We start from the raw sequence: 16,875 nt of genomic DNA, 5'->3' as shown, positions 1-16,875 counted from the left end.
ATTAGAAGGGACGCTATGTGCGGATGTACTATAAAACATAGTCTATAACACTTGGTTACTGACTTGATCCTTTTAAATCTAGAATTTTTTTTTTAACCAGCCATTCTGAGAAACACAAACCTCATAGGGATGCCCACCAATACAGGAAAGAGAATAATAAAAAAGTGGAGAACTTACCATTTACCTATGACTTGAAGAAATACTTCAAGAAATAGAGCACATACTTCAGCTCAACAGCCAAGCTGCAAAAAACTTCGCGTTCCTCATGGGTTCTCATCAGGAATCTCAATCCGGCCTGAAATGGTTAGGCGAGATGCACTTCTCTTCAAAAACAGTCTAGTTTTTAAGACTCGCCTTCAAAATAAAATTTAAAATGGGGCGCCTGGGTGGTTCAGTTGGTTAAGCGTTGGGCTCTTGATTTCAGCTCTGGTCAAGATCTCAGGGTCATGAGATGGAGCCCTGGGAGGGCCTCACGCTGGGCCTGGAGCCTGCTTTAAGTTCTCTCTTCTCCCTCGGCTCCTCCCCACCCCTCCCCCGTGCACATGTTCTTTCTCAAAAACAAAAAACAACACACACACACACATACAACCCCCAAAAAAACAAAATAAAAAATAAAACTTAATATATGTTAAGTTGAAGATAAAATTAAGAGAGACTCACATATATTTTAGCGAGAAATCTCTATAAACTCTAAACCTGGGTAAAATGTCTCCGTGTTTAAGTGACGTGGGAAACAAAGGCAAAAGAAATGTAGCTTAAGTTAAAATCTCCTTAGGAGGGCAGCCCACTGAAGATACCTGAAACATACAGAGCGCTACCCTCTTCAAGGAACTCGTGGCTGCCTTAGTGCCTTTATGTTTAAAAAGTAACCTTATCTTGGCAGCAGCTGGCCCCTCAGGGTCCCAAGGCCTTGCCCCCAGATTCCTTGGAAACTCGCGCTATCCCTCACCCCCACTAGTTAAAAAGGATACAGTCAGTCACTCCTCACAATCCCAGTATACTCTTTCTGCCCACAGGTGCTGGCTGGTGAGTAGGGAAGGGGTTAAGGTCCAGGCAGGGAGAGATAGGAGGCCCCTGACTCCCCCGGGACGAGGCTCACGCAGGAGGCACGGTGACCAGGCTCGCAGAAATCCCAGATGTGCAGAAATGCTGAGGCGTTCAAAACCAGAGATATGTCTTCAATGTCAGAGACCAGATTTCTCTATGACAGTTGCAGCTGGACCACTAAAAATTACCGAACTTCAAAGAAAAAGTAAACATAGTACTATCAGTGGGAAAGAGGTCAGCAGGATTTAAGTTCCCCCATCACTTCTCAGTAAATCACGGCCGGCCACTGAAAGCCCTCGGTGGCAACCTATTCGGGACCCTTCTCAGTCTAGAGAGCTTTTTCTTTCCCTTCTGTTCTCACCTTCACTTAATAAACTTTTACTTCACTTCATCATTTTGTGTCCACGAGATTCATTCTTTGACTCCGTGAGACAAGAACACCCCAATCCTGCAACGTAAGTTTCTTAAAACTTTTTTTTTCTTTTAAATGTGATTAAAGCAGAAGCAGCAGAATTAGGAAGGAGGACTGAGAACAAGACACGAGTCCCTCTTGATGGGCCAGATCCAGCCCAGGTTTTGTCTGTGTGTGTGATTCCGGCCCCCCAGCAGCCCCCACCAGCCTTCTCCTTCCAGGACAGGGTGTGAGGAAAACCTGGGCAGAAGTGAATCTTCCATGCGGGGGGAGGGGAGGGTCTATATCAGCCCTGGGTCCCTCTGGACCAGGGGAACAAGTCAGAGCACCCACAGCACCTTTGGCAATACAGACAGAGGCACAACTCTGTTGTTCTGTTTTCTGTCTACCATTTTTACTTCTGTTTTCAACAAATACAAATTAAACATGAAATAACTTTTTACTTCTATTTTTAACGATCATGAATTCAGAAAAGAACATTGGAGTTGCGTCTGAATAGTTACAATCTATCTTACAATTAAAACCTTTCAAATGGTAAAAAACAGTAGCTTAAAAGCTATTCGATGCTCAGGGTGCCTGGGTGGCTTGGTTGCTTAAGGGTCCCACTCTAGTTCTCAGTGTTTTTATTGTAGGCTCCACACTGGCTGGGGCAGAACTCTCAGGGTGGTGAGTTCAAGCCCTGCCCCACCCAGTGTGGAGCCTACTTAAAAAAAAAAAAAAAAAAAGAATTGTTTAATGCTCGCTTACCAGTCCAAAAATCATTAAATCTGTTATTTTTCTTAATTAAATTTTTAATTTTAATTCCAGTGTAGTTAACATACAGTGTTGTATTAGTTTCAGGACCTTTTATTTCATTTTTAATGAGATTTTTAAAAATAGCAATATCACTACACCAGAAAGGGTGACTTTTCCTGCTTTCAAAATACTTTTCAAATTCTATTTTTGACTTTGGTAATACAGAAATTCAACTGAATGAAACATAGTAACGCCTGTAACAAGCAAGACATGTTCTTTGTGGGCAAGAAAAACAACCGGGTGGGGGGGGGAAGTCCTGTCAATATATGATAACTGAGCAAGCAGATTCCACTTTTTCCTTCCTTCCTTCCTTCCTTCCTTCCTTCCTTCCTTCCTTCCTTCCTTCTTCCTTCTTCTCTCCCTTCCTTCCCTCCCTCCCTCCCTCCTTTTTTCTTCCTTCCTTCCTCTCTCTTTTCCTTTCTTTTTTTTCTTTCTTTCTTCTCTTGTCCTTCCTTTCTCTCAGATTCCACTTTTCCCAAAGTGTATTTCACAAAACTGGAATTGAAGAACTAAGGTGGACAGGAAGGAGGAAGAAATTACAGACAGAAAATGAAGAGAGCTAGATTCACAGCAAACAGAGAATTTATAGTCTACGGTCCCACCCCAAGATGGGAAGCTGCTTGAAGTAATTTGAAATGGAGCAGGAGCCCAGGTTTGTTCTGTGGTGTGAAAATCAGGAAGGCCTTCACCACCAGAAACCAATTTGCCTTTCCATTTGTTCCACATTCTGCTTCCTGCAGCCTTTCTCCTCAGGAAGGGCCTCTATTCTATTACTCTTTCACTCTCTTGGAGGACTTCCGAGCACACACATAGCAAACAGGAAGTTTGAGTTTCCTGGGATGAATTAAAAAGCCATTTTAAAGACCATGCATGCTGCTGGATAGGGCCCATATAACTCATTTGCCAATTTGCGGATGAAATTCAGTTTTTATGTTCCCGTTCTTGGTAATCACCAAAAAGTTGGAAGACATTCTTTGATTTAGGACAATGGATATTATTAGAAATTTTACTTCTCTGTATATTGTGACCCATTTGGTCATGACTGAACCTCATACGTCATTGCTGTTTGGAGTCACTCTGAAAACAGGCCTTACAGTATTGTGAAAAGACTTAACCAGGTAATATGTTTGGATGCCCAGTAGAAGGTGTAAACGTAAACCGAATTAGTTATGCCCACTGTCTGAAAAGCATTCCTTCAAATGGAAGTATATTCCTCTGATGTCCTTGATTCTTTACCCATGGATCAGGAGGTAAAATAACACATTTTATCTTTCAAGTCATTTTGGCTAAAGTGTTTTCATCTTGGCCACAACCTAAGGAAGAATGTTATTGGAATATGAAATGTTCGAGTATGTAAGTCAGTGTGGTTTTTGTTCTTGTAATTGGGGTTGAATTGAAGCATGGAGTCATTAGCGAGGGAGTAAAGTGACCTCGCTGGAAAAGGAGCTGTGGAGCGAAGGCGGTTTCATGGAGTTACCTCCCCCGCAGTGACCACGGAAGTACCGGTTGTTCTGGCAGGACCAACAGAACAAGTGACAGCGCGCTGGTAACGTACAGGCCAGTAGTCCCACTGTTTCATTTGAGAAGGATGAATCAAAACTTTAAGTTGGCTGCAAGATGTTTGCTGTTTTAAGATGATTTGACTTTTTTAAAAGTCTAAATACAAATCTGAGGTAATATATCGGAACAATATTTACTCGTTTTAAGGTCATACGAATTCCTCCAAGTTCACACTCAAATCAAGGGTGAGCTTCCCTCAAGGTTTGCCTTTGGCGCTGTCTTGTCTAATTTCTCATCACTGTCATCCCTCCCAACTTTACCCGTGGCTCCGCTCCTCCAGGATCTCCCAGCTGTTTCTCTCTAAGTGTTGCCTGGGGATCCAGATCTTGCGTGATAGATCCTTAGAGTATTGTGTCCTTATTTTACAACCTACAAAGATCTGAACTTCTAAGAAATCTTTCTTAATTTTCTCCTCTATCGAAATCTTGCCTCTCTTTATGGCTTTGGATTCAAGCTACCTGATTTTTTTTTTTTTTTTTTTTTTTACTCCAAGCTACCTAATCTTAATCAAACTTGTTACAGTGCTCATTAGGGGTCAGTACGTCCCATTTCCAGGATATATTCCTATGTTTAGCAAAGGTCGTCTGAAACCACAACACATAAGGTCAAATACAGACGGGACTCCCCTCCTCCAATATCGTGGCACAAAAGCATGCCATTGCTCCCAACAAGGACCAAAAGAGGCAATATAGATGGTTCTATTATTCATCCCCATCACTGGAAAACAGCATGAAACACCTGTGTTTTCTAACGTATGCTTGTGAAGTTATGGGGTAGGGACTCAGCAAAAACATTCGTAGTGACAACAGGAAGACTATTCATTTCCCTCTCATAACATAAACCAGAATCAAGTCATTGGAAGCCAATTTTGAATCTGAGGCAGATAATGTTTCCTGTATCCTGCTATTATTTTTCTCCCCAGCATGTGCTCAATGAAGATAAGTCCTGTGAATAATTATCTGACTGCATAAAACCATTAGGCCAGGTTCCAGTGAGGTAGCACAGCTGTGCTAGAGACCAGATAACAGAGAAAGAACAGCACTCAGGGCTTTTTTCATCATACAGCTCCCCACGACTAGTGCAGTGGAGAGAAGACAGGACCCCGAGTGGGGTGGTCCCAATTTCCCAGGGTAGGTCATGAGACACCAAGGGTATAGGAGCCAGCAAGTGAAGTCATCTAAGCAAAGAGCCAAGAGGACTGCTCTAGGCTATGTATCTCCTAAAGCCTGGACATTGAGATCATTCTTTTAGTCTCTCCTCATGTGGAAGGGATGCAACCAAGACACTACAGTTAACGTTAGCCTCTGAGATGAAGCCAAAGTATAGGAGAAGCTCGACGATTTCTAAGCATACACTCTGAAGTTCTTTCTCTGGAAGTGTCTGCAGTAGGTTAGACAAAACCAACTCTTTACAACGTGTGTAATTCTGTCCTGGAAATGGCCGGGAGTTGGCTGATGTGCGGCCACCTATGTCCCTCCTCTGACCAAACTGCAATGTTTTGTTTATTTAATGAACGGCTTTCTTCTCATTAGGCTTGCTGCCACAACCAAATGGAGATTTCTCAGCCTGCCAAAGGGATGAGTCTGGACTGTTTGCCTTTGCCTTGAGGCTAGCTTTTTGCTTCCGCTCTAATTTTTAAAAAGCTGTCTTAAAAACATGACTTTAAGCTACATTAGAACCAGAGGAAAATATCAGCAAATCCCACTGAAAAGAGTAACTGAATAGCCTCAGGGGTTTGTGCCCCAAAGGTCAGAATTAATCCAATATCAGTTCTGTCTGGGAGTCAGAATAAGAAAATTTTTGAAAGGTCTAGGAGTTTTCTTCATAATTAGGTCAAAAGAGGTGAGCCTACTCAGTGGGGGCCTATTTTTAAAATAAACTAAAGGCTTCCTATTCAACTCAAAGTCCAGCTGGAGTCAAGCTATGTGTGTATAACATCAATACATAAAGAATAAAAGTGAAATATCCATTCTTTCCCTCAGATGATTTGTTTCTGTGACATAAATGCTTGTGTGCTTGAACATTGCTCTGTCTTCAAATAGATTTGGACCAATACCTACAAAAAAGAAAACACAAGAAAGACCACAGTAAGATAAGGGGTAGGTATATAGAGGGGAGTGTGAACAGAGATGAAGGAAACTTAGGAAGATTTGATGGTCTTTGGGGCTAACAGAAGAGAAACAGCAGAAAGATGGATGCATCACTACCCAGCAACAATGCACTCAGCGCTGCTGTGAGGGGTGGCTGTCTCCTGCTCGTTTCTGCTCTAGTTTATAGTGCGTCTACACAGATGTTTCCTTAACTTGGGAAATTTTGAAGAAAACATCTGTGGGCAGAAAACAATGGCTCAGGGCATGCCATAGCAAACCATTTTGCTACCAACAAAAATCACCTGGGCAAACATGGAAGTCTTGTTCCTTTTGTGTGACTTTCGTTAAGACAAATTGAATATTTACTGATTATCCAGGGCATCTCTATGTAGACCATTTGAACTGCTTGAGGGGAAAATGTCTTTGTGAATGAGAGGGCAGGAGAGATTTTGGAGCTTTTCTCTGACGTATAGCAAACATCAACACTTCTTTTTGGAGGAGAACAGCTTGAATTCCATCCTGCATTCATCAAAAATGAGAATACAATTTTCTGAGAGTATTTCAGCAAATCTCTTGCGTTTAGACATGGGCACTGAGCTGGGAATCAGAACGCTAGACTCTGGTTTAGTTTGGGTAAGGCTGTCTGGGACCTTGAAAAGGCTGTTGACTCCTTGGCTTCATCTTTCCCATCTATAAAATGTGGAGATTCACTTAGAAGGATTTTTTTCTTTTGACTTAGAAGTATTTTAAGATCCCTTGTAGTGTCAATATTCTAGAAATCTGTGCTTCTTCCAGACAGCTCAGAGAAAGAAAACCATGTCTCTAGAACATGTCTTGTTCATTATAAGTCATGAAAAAATTAGGATGATACCATGGTTTGAGTAATGAAGAAATTTTTGTCTTTGTGAACAATTGTGTTTTTTAAGCTTACTCCAATTGAGAATCGTAGAGCAAATGGAAATAGAACTCGTACCAGTATGTCTTAGTGTTTCTCTAGTTCAACTTTCCTCCATGGCCAAAGAGGTACGTGTCAACATATCACTATATAATTTCTGAAAGTTGTGAAGTAGACAGATTAAAGTTGTTTTTATTGAAACAGCACAAGAGTTCTGCAGAAGATAAACAAAATGCAATAAATGGGACAGGGCTCTGGAATTTAGCACCTCAGTCGGGGGAGAGATGCTGGACTAAAATGTCTTTATAGGCAAGCAGGTCCGTGAAGTGTGGAGCGTGTTGGCCTGGCCTGCCTTTGCCAATGACAAGCTGTGTGATGGAAGACAAGTCCCTTAGGCTGTCTGTTTCCCAGATTCCTTGTCTATAGAAGAAGGGATTGGAATGGATGTATTCCTAACCACTTTCAGCCTTAGAGTCTTATGACTCTGTAAGAAGAGATTAAAATGCAGTTAATTACAATTTAAAAATGTAAACAAATTGCACAGACACATATTTTAAGTCCTTAAGACAATAAATTCTTCAAAGATGCTCATTCACATATAAATTATCTGTAAGTTAATTAAAACTCATAGGGTCACGTGGCTTTAGATATGAAAGAGATCTTAGCAGTCAGTACCAACTGTTACAAAACTGCATCATAATTATTTGTGAATGTGCCCCTTTCCTTGTGCGTTCTTTGAGGAAATAGTCTTGTGTTTCTTTGTATCATCAGTACTTAGACCAGTACAGATAGAGAGTAGACACTAAATAAAGATTAATGAAATAAATTTTGCAGATAAAGAACCAGGAACTCTGAAAAGGTCAGCTAAGCTTCCTGAACTCCCACAGGGAGCTAGGTTGGAGCTTCTGCCTCTTCTGAGACCCAATCCAGGGAGGGCTGGTTCTCTTTTAAGACCAAATTGAGAAAGTTTTTTTTTTTTTTCAAAAAGTATCATTGGCAATGGTATCTTTTCCATGAAAACAGGTCTTTTAAGGACTTTAAGGTAGGCCAAATAAAATTAAAGGGAGAACAAGACACATAATAAATATCCAATAGCTATTCATCAATTGATTTAAACTTGAATCAAATTACCATATCTTCTCAAAAGTAATAATGTTATCTTTTTGTGCTTAGAGTAGCCATGGTTTGTGGTCCCAAGAAGCATCTGAAGTGTGCAGCAGCTCCAAAACATAGATGCTGGATAAACTGACCAGTGTGTTTGCCCCTCACCCATCTGCTGGTCCCCATAAGCTGAGAGTGTGTCTTCATCTCATCATTTTCCTAAGGAATAGACTTAGGTATGCCCTAACAGGGGTTGAAGTAAAGATCTGTATGCAGTGTTTTATTAAGATTGATGGCAAGGCCCAAACTTACCAGAACTTATCAACCTACACTGCTGGTTTTATGGACGTCATCAGCACTGACAAGACTGGAGAGAATTTCTACCTGATTGATGACACCAAGGGTTGCTTTGCTGTTCATTGGATTATCACTGAGGAGGCCAAGTATAAGTTGTGCAAAGTGAGAAAGAACTTTGTGGGGACAAAAGGAATCTCTCATCTGGTGATCCATGATGCTCCCACCGTCCACTGTCCTGATCCCCTCACCCAGGTGAATGACACCATTCAGACTGATTTGGAGATTGGAAAGATCACTGATTTCATCAAGTTTGATACTGGTAATCTGATAAGCAGACGTGCTAACCTGGAAAGAATTGGTGTGATCATCAGCAGAGAGAGATACCCTGGTTCTTTTGATGAAGTTCATGTGGAAGATGCCAATGGCAACAGCTTTGCCACCCAACTCTCCAACATTTTTTTTTATTGGCAAAGGCAGCAGTGGACTTCTCTTCCCCGTGGAAAGGGTATCTGCCTCACCATTGCTGAAGAGAGAGACAAGAGACTGACAGCCAAATAGCAGTGGGTGAAATGGTCTCTAGATGACATAATTAGAAGTCTTTATACTTAATTAAAGATAATACGACATGATAAAAAAAAGTAATAAAGTTCTATTTCTGTGGTTATCCTTGACAATCACCTTTATTTCTTCTTTGCCTGTATGACATGTCATCAAAGGATGAAATCTATTTCTCCACACCCTTGAATCTAGCCTAGCCTGTTACTGTTTTGACCGAAGGAGCACAGCGAGAGTGACATTCCGTCAGTTCTGGTCCCGATCTTTAGGATGATGATGATGTTTGCCTTGGTCTCTTGGAGCCTGTAGCTGTCATACATAAAGTTCAGCTTCAGTGCTGAAAAGGTCCTGCGACGACAGAGAGAGAAGAGGAGCCCAGCTGTGCCCAGTCTTTCCGCGTCCCCTTCCAGTCACCAGATGTGTGAGAGAGCGGTCTTGAACCGTCCGCTCACTATCACGGAGTGACCACAGTGGATAACCCATGAAACAGAAGAATCACACAGTTGAGTCCTACTTGAATTTGTGGCTAATAAAATTTAAGATATAATAAAAGACTCTTGTTTTAGGCCACTTAATCTTGGGGTCATTTATTTGCAGTGATAAGTAACTGAATTCTTTGTTTAAAAGTTATATAGTTCTACATTTTCTATAAATGAAACTCTTTTCTTACCTCCTACTCTTACCCCAGATTAACACAGGTTAGAAAGATTTAATAGTACCGAGCAATTTGAAGTTTTGCTATGGTAAGAATTTCCCCAGCATGTCAACGTTAAGAAAAGCTACAGTTTATTTTACAGCAAAGAAGTTCATTTTAATGGGATCCATGGTATATAAGCTATAGCGTCAATTTCTTTCCCCATAAATGTAGTTCTACTTTTTATAGAAAAATCAATTGAAACAGTAAAAATCTGCCTGGCGTAGCACAGGTGTATGTGTTTGGCAAGAAGCATGAGAGAGAATGACTGTCATTTGTAAAATGAGTACCCTCATTTCCTTTTTTTCCCTTTTACTAATCTCTGATTTATTATTTCCACATTCACTTCAAGTACCTTACTCACTTACGTATGGATTCCTTCGGGAAACCTTTCCTGAATCCCTACTGCTTTCCTCACATGATCCTAAGCGCTGGTGAAGAAACCATGAAGACTAAGAGGGAGAACTGTACCTCAAAGGGCAAGCATTCAGTCAGGGGAGACAAGCACACTACTAAACAGGGCCCCAGGGTAGAGAAAGTGCTAAAATGGCAGTAAGCATGAAGGAGAATGGGAACTCAGAGATGAGCAGCAGTGCCTACGAAGTAGGATGGAAGTTCCAGAGAACGTGAAGTTGGATGCTAAAAGATAAATTTTTCAGACAAGGAAAAAAAAATTGCAGACAAAGAAATGGTAAAGGACGTTTCGGGCAGAGAGAATGACATTTGCAAAGGGAGGAAAATAAGGCAAAAATGGCAAAATTTCTGTTGTGGACGTAGCAAAGGACTGATGGGGGAGGGCAGGGGACTAACAAGAGATAAAAAATGGATAGAGATGGAGTGGGGGGCACAGAGTGAAGAACTCTTATGCCATGAACTCACAGTCAATTGGCCTTCACCCAGGGCTCCCTGTGAGACTTACTGGGTGGGGAGCATGACCACCGCCACCCACAACTGATTAGACCAGAGACGTACACCCGGCCCAAAGTCAGTTCATCCTTTGGTTTGACTGTAATCAAGCAAATTCTCTATCTCAGACATTTGCCTTAAGAGGTATGATTGGAGACTCTGCCTGATCACAAGGAGCGTACCCTGGATCCAAGAGCTATGTAGACATGGGGTCAACTCTGACCTCCTGGCAAGCCAGAGCCACAAGCAAGTGAATGTCTCAGGCATCAGCAATGCTACAGGACTTACAGAGTCTGTGGGCGAGAAAATGGAGCTGTCCTACTGAAAGAAGCAGAAATGAAGATGCAGGCAGTCAGAATGAAAGCGAGAGTGAGAGAGAGATAGAGACCCATGAAAATAGCCACGGGTAGATCATTTCTGAGAGGAGGGCGTGGGATTGCACAGTTAGGCCAAACGTGGTAGACATGTCAGCCACGTGAGAACCTGGTTTTATCCATTGGATTTACTGACCTCAGAAAGAATGCGGTCTCAGAGGCCATGTGGCCAGAGTCTAGACATCTCATTAGGAGTTCTGAGATGACAGAGTGTGTAAAACAAGGTGAATGAAATATGACAGACACTGATGACTTATCCTATCAGCCAGTGGGACCGGGGGAGACGGCCGCAAGGATGAGGGAATTCAAAACATATTTCATATTTCTCCTAATTTGGGGAAGAATCCAACTCTGCATTCTTCTGAGATCTGCTGCCTTCTCTTTCATTAATGATCACAACCCCCATTGCTAATGTTCCACTGACTTCCTCAGTGTACCACTTAGCAAGTCCCCACTTCGCTTAATTACTGTTCATATATTCAAAGACTGGATGCAGGACTTCAGAAAACTTCACCTTTTAAAGGAACTTGGGTCACCTGGGGCCACGAAGAGATGGGGTAAATTGAGCTAGGTTTTGTATTGTGAGTTCTCTACCACTGGGCTCTTTAGAATGTGATTATGCGCCATGTGGATACAGAACAAACGGCGGCGACATCACAAGGCTCGTCATCTTGTTGCTGGCACTGCAGCTGACACCTTATCCACAACGGTTTGTGGTTTCTCTTTTGTCTGGTGATGCTGTCTCCTAACAAAGCGCCGGAGAGCGGGTGTGTCGAGCAGTTCGTAGGAGCGTCCGTAGTGTAAGAGGGTCCGCGGCGTTGGAGGACGCTGCTTGTTGTAATAGCACATTCCCAGTACTCCCCTCAAAGCAGCTAGCTCCTCCAGGCTTTCAGGAAAACAGCTCTTGCTTTTAGCACAACAGTAGACTTACTTTCCACCTGTTCTGAAGGAGAAATGAGAAAAGAAAAAAATAGGCAATGCGTAATGACCAAAGGAAGGGAAAAAACCACCAACCAAAGAACGTCCTGTGAGAAAGCTCAGAGCTGAGTTTTAGTTGTCTGTTTACTACTGGCTGAGATAGAAACGGAGTTTAAACAGTAGAGCTGCCTTCTCTGGTTAATGTAGTAGCCAAATTCATCAAGCCTGATGGTCTTTGCTCACCGCCAGGGTGCACCGATGCTCACCCTATTCCAGACTTCTAACAAGATCAGCGTTTCTAGCCCTTAATAATTGGACTCAAGTCACTTTTGAAAAGAATGCTGGGGCGTTGCATCGCTAAGGCCCTGTTTATTATAGCTCAGTTCTCAAATCCTCTGGATTTCTTTTTATCACATCTGCAGTCTGTTCTGCTGCAACAAGTGTTTTAAAATGCAAATCAACTCATATGCAATTGGTAATTAGGGGAGTGATATCAGCACAGCACAGAAAACAAATTGGACCAAACATGGTTTTTCCCAGTGTGTTCACTGTCTGAAGCGATCCACCATGTAAGCTTTTTCACAGTTAAATAAAACAAAACTTTGATGGTATTTGAAGAGTTTGAAAAAAAAAAAAGCTGGAAAGTCTCTAAATATCTTCCTTCAGTTGAAGAAAGGGGCTGGCTTAGTAGCCTGAAGTCCCTGCTATATTGTCCACTAGGCTAAACTACCCGAAGAAACTGTAAATGCGAAGTTGATAACGTGGGAAGGTATTTTCCCAGGTATTAAAACAAGACAACAACAAAAAACAAAACTACAAAAACCCCACAAACTTCTGAGTCATACTTTTAGTTTGGATGGAGCTGTCCTGTATCAAAGTGACTGCTGCTAAAGACCGGTATCTCCCCAGGGGAAGCCTGAGTTCCAGGCTTTGAGACATCAAAGGGCAGGCTGACAGATTTTCAGGGCAAAGCTCTTGGGGATTTAGCTCCATCTTAGTATCCTCAGGATTCTTATCATTTTTGTTAGCACCTCATTAAAAAGTGCCATGGCTTTTGAGGATCTGCCCCTAACCCTGTTTTATCCAATGAGAGTTGTTAGGTTTAGTGTGTGATTTTTGCAGGAAGTGAAAAACGCGTATGTACGGTCGTATGGCAGAAACACCTGTGCTAGTATTTTTCTGGAACAACATTTGTGTAAGACTTATAAAACACCAGACATTTTCTACGCATTTTACTTGCATTATCTCATTTAATTCTCAAACTTAATGAGGTTGGTTCTATTACAATCCTGTCTTTACGAAGGAGGAAACTGACATCCGGAGAGAATCAATGGAGAGCGGAATATTGAGTGTTCCAAGTGGCTACGCATCCGGGTGGGGTAGGAGGTCCTATTCTTTAAGTTATACCAGTGGGAGGGCTGTCTCCAAAGGTGAGTTTGCTGGGAAATCAGATTCTGTTAGAATGAGGCTATTATACACAGGTAGCGTATAACCTTACTTGATGAGAACCGGCTTTCAGGCTTTTCCACGTATGTTAATATACAGAACCAATTTCCCCTTCAACTCAATGAGGTACATATTACTCTTTTCAAGCATTTAATCAAGTTGTCAATAGATATTCCACATGAAGCAATGCCATGCTGTGTGCAATGGACTACAGTTAGTGCCCTGGTTACTCTGGGAGGAGCTGATTAAGTGCAACTTCCCATTTTCCTTCCTTCCCTCCTTCCCTCCTTCCTTCCCTCCCTCCTTCCCTCCTTCCTTCCCTCCTTCCCTCTCTCCTTCCCTCCTTCCTTCCTCTGAGAGGTCAGCACAAAATCAGAATAGACACGGACAATGGAGACCCCATAAACCTCTTGCACACAAGCTTTTAAAAGGCTCAGTTGCTTACTTTTCTACATATGAAATTGCCGCTTATAGAGAAATTCTTTCAGAAATTGATTTAATGAGAGTAAATGAAATTTTAATGGTAAACAGGCATTGTGTAAGCTGCCTAAGGCATGGGCTTCAGTCACTAGCAGAATGTAATAGGTGATATTATCCTCAGCTGCCTTTCTGTGCGTCTGAAGATTAGTAAACACCCTTCTTGTTTTCATAACGGGTTCATAATGCAACGGAGTACTATAGGAGCTCACGGCGTCTCCTGCTAATTGCATTCTGGGGCTCTGAAAGGAGCAAATTTCATCACTGAATTACCATTTTATTTGAAATTTCACAACAAGGCAAGAATGTATAAAAATGGAGAAGATAATGCCTATAAATTTATAAAGAAAAAGTGTGACATTGCTTTTTATAATTCTACTTTTCATTCTTTTGTAACGAAAATGTTCTTCTGGTTTTTTTTTTTTTCTTTTTCAAATTTTCTTTCTGGTGCCAAGTACCTGAGGCTTAGTGATAGCTCCTCTTTTGAGAACAAATTTGGATTTGAAAGCATCCCAGTAGATGCAGATCAGTGTTGAGCAAAGTGTGAGCTGAGGTCCGTGCCTATCACAATCACCTGAAGTACTTGTTAACAAAAATGTGAATTCTTGGTGCCAAGATCTACTTACTGAATTAGAATAGTCAATGTGGGGTTCTAGGCCTCTACTTTGTAACAAAGACCTATGTCTTTTATACATACATAAAATTTAGCTTTAATCACTGACTTAGAAAATTCAGAGATTTCACAATAGGTGTAATTATTTCAGCCGAGCAAAACAACCATTGATTGATTGGTTATTATAGATCCCAAGTTTTGCTCAGACACTTTGTGGATAGCCTCTGTTTCTTCATCCAAATTGAGTCAAGAGAATTAAATAATCCACTCAGTCCATTGAAGACTAAGGACCAAGTCAATAAATCAAAATCCAATTGTGCAACCAATCGCAGAAGTCTTATTTGACTGAAAAATGACATTTAAAACACTTATACACAGAATTTGTCAAGACAGTTGAATTGATTTATGAGTGAGTAGATGCCTTAAAACAACCACCACCATTAAGATCAGAGATATGTTTACATTTATCCTAAAAATCTTCAGTTGCAAAGAGTGAGACATGCAGGTCACTCGAGACCTATATGTTGCTAAATCTAAGAGACTCTTTTCAGTACCTAATTCGCTTGAATTTTTCAGCAGTCATTTGACACCGCTGACTACACTCCTTCGTTTTTGGAACAGTCTCGTCCCTTAGCTTCTGTGAGTCCACACTGCATGAGTGAAGGTGATGCTTCTGCTACAGGAGAGAAAGACCCAAATCTTGGTCGCTTAACACAAAAGAAGTGTGTTTCTCACTCATGTAAAGTCCAATAGTGCTTTCCCCTAAGGGATGAGGACGGTTTCTGGCTTCCTCTTGGGGTTGACACTGAGCTATTAGATGGAGAAGAGAGAGATCATTTCGGGAGATTTTTGTGCACCAGCTTTCACAGTGGCCTCTATCAACTTCTGTTCCCATTTCAATAGTTAGAGCTCAATCATGTGGCAACACAGAATTTCCCGGGAGGCTGGGGAAAATGCTTTAGAAGGAAGAAGAGACAGACGGGTGCTCAGATAACAATCTTTGCCAAACAAACTCTTCTCATTTTTTCCTACCTCTCTGCATATTCTTTCTCAGATGCATTTGTGACTCTGTTCTTTACCCAGTCCTAAAACATTGACTTACCTCATGGTGCTGTTCTAAGTCTGCTACTCTTTTTGGTCTCCAAACTTCCATGGCCGATATCATTCTTTCAGATTGCTTTAATGGATGTCTCTAGCCTAGGAAGCCCCCAAAGCAAAGTCCAATCACTACTGAAACGCTACCCATCAATGCCTCAAAGATACTTCAACGTTAAACGTGTGTAAGTGAACTTGTAAGTTCCGATATTTCTCCTTCCAGCCTTCCTTGACACAAGAAATGGCACTAATCTCCACCAAACTGCCCAAGTCAGAGGCTTGGCAGTGCTCCCTGACTTCCCAATGCTTCCTCACATTATCTAAGCAATCATTAACCCTCAGGATTCTAGTTGCTAATTATCTTTTAAATCTAGTCATTTCTCTCCATCTCCATCTCCAATACCCTGATAAAGTGTGTCATTTTTTTTTTTAAACTCCTTCCAGGTTTCTACCCACAGTCCTGTTCTCCCCAATCCACACTGCCATCAGAGTCATTTTTATAAAATTGAACTAGGGTTATATATTTTCTCTGCTTTAAATCTTTCAATGGCTTCCTTATGTCCCTTGGACAATAAAATCCAAGCCCTTTAACATGTGTTATGGTGTCCTTCATAATTTAGTTCTATTCTCCCCCTTGACCTCCAGCTCCTTTCCCCTCACTCCTTCCCTTCAACATCCAATTTTCTTTTGGTTATTTTCTAAGATACACCATACTTTTTCCTTGGGACCAAGTTGCTCCCTCCATTTAGAACACTTTTCCCTGACCTCTTTCAAAGTCTAAGCCCAAATCATTTTCAGGTCTCAGCTAAAAATGTCACTTCCTTTTGGGGATCTATAGTAATTCCTTAGGTTAGATTAGAATTCCTGCTTATGCCCCTGGGACACCTTGGATTTTGTTGTATTTTCTTGGTTAAAAGGTTTATTTACTTCACTGTTCTGCAGTTCTCATGAAAGCAGTAGCTGTATCTGTTGTATTTACTACTGTGGCTCCAAAGTTCTTCGCGGGCCCATTAGGAAATTTGTTGGTGAATGAATAAAGTTATAAAGTGAGAAACTTGACCAGCTTCTATCATATTTTTACAAATTCTAGGATACAAATGCCGGTTTATATATCATAGTTAAATTGTCTATGAAACAAGTTTCCAGAAGGCCAACTTCTGATGGTATCTTGACCCAGCACCTCCAATCACATTCTCTAATGAGAAGACCAGGGCTGCTTTGTTTGCATGCCTTTATTCATTCCCACTATGACCAACATCCTCAACGAACTCTGGCAAAGCCGAAGAATGATTTCCCTAATGCCTCCCAGAGGAACCACAATAAAGGAAATCAGAGAGACATCTGTGCATTGTTTATACCTCCACGATCCTTTCTCGAGTTGTAAATTACTTGGCAACAGTTGGGCAAGAGAGAAAGGAGAGCTATTCTATTTGAAGAAGGAGGTATGAACACTATAACTAATTCAGTGCTTTGAAACTTTATCGTTCCTTGAGTTCCTAGAACCAGTTTCAACGTGTGGAGGGGGCGTTTTGAGGGGGTGTTTCTCATACAACCAACAAGCGGTTCTTGGACACCAGCGGGGTGTCTGAAAATTCAACTC

At 41.5% G+C, this 16,875-nt stretch overlaps 2 protein-coding genes across 6 annotated transcripts in view; one reads left to right on the top strand and one right to left on the bottom strand.

The window, feature by feature from the left end:
- C6 (complement C6) overlaps positions 1-987 on the bottom strand; it is an 85,413-nt gene extending 84,426 nt beyond the window's left edge. For 4 of the 5 annotated variants that reach the window (XM_087867910.1, XM_087867912.1, XM_087867911.1 and 1 more), the window contains exon 1: positions 178-533. The gene's annotated coding sequence lies outside the window, so the exon portion shown is untranslated. Of the gene's footprint in view, positions 1-177; positions 534-971 lie in introns of those variants that run through there. The other variant, XM_087867913.1, reaches the window with a different exon arrangement.
- Positions 988-8,017: 7,030 nt separating this feature from the next.
- Positions 8,018-8,755, top strand: LOC123785558 (small ribosomal subunit protein eS4-like). Its single transcript, XM_045787419.2, has one exon. It carries the CDS (start codon positions 8,033-8,035, stop codon positions 8,753-8,755), a length of 723 nt encoding a protein of 240 aa, XP_045643375.2. The 5' UTR covers positions 8,018-8,032.
- Positions 8,756-16,875: the final 8,120 nt, after the last annotated feature.

The sequence above is a fragment of the Ursus americanus genome, chromosome 15, assembly GCF_024610735.1.
Source record: "Ursus americanus isolate L20-20 chromosome 15, mUrsAme1.1.p, whole genome shotgun sequence".
Taxonomy (NCBI): Eukaryota; Metazoa; Chordata; class Mammalia; order Carnivora; family Ursidae; genus Ursus; species Ursus americanus.
The sequence above is the reverse complement of the archived record's forward strand: the minus strand, read 5'-3'. Positions and strand labels throughout refer to the sequence as shown.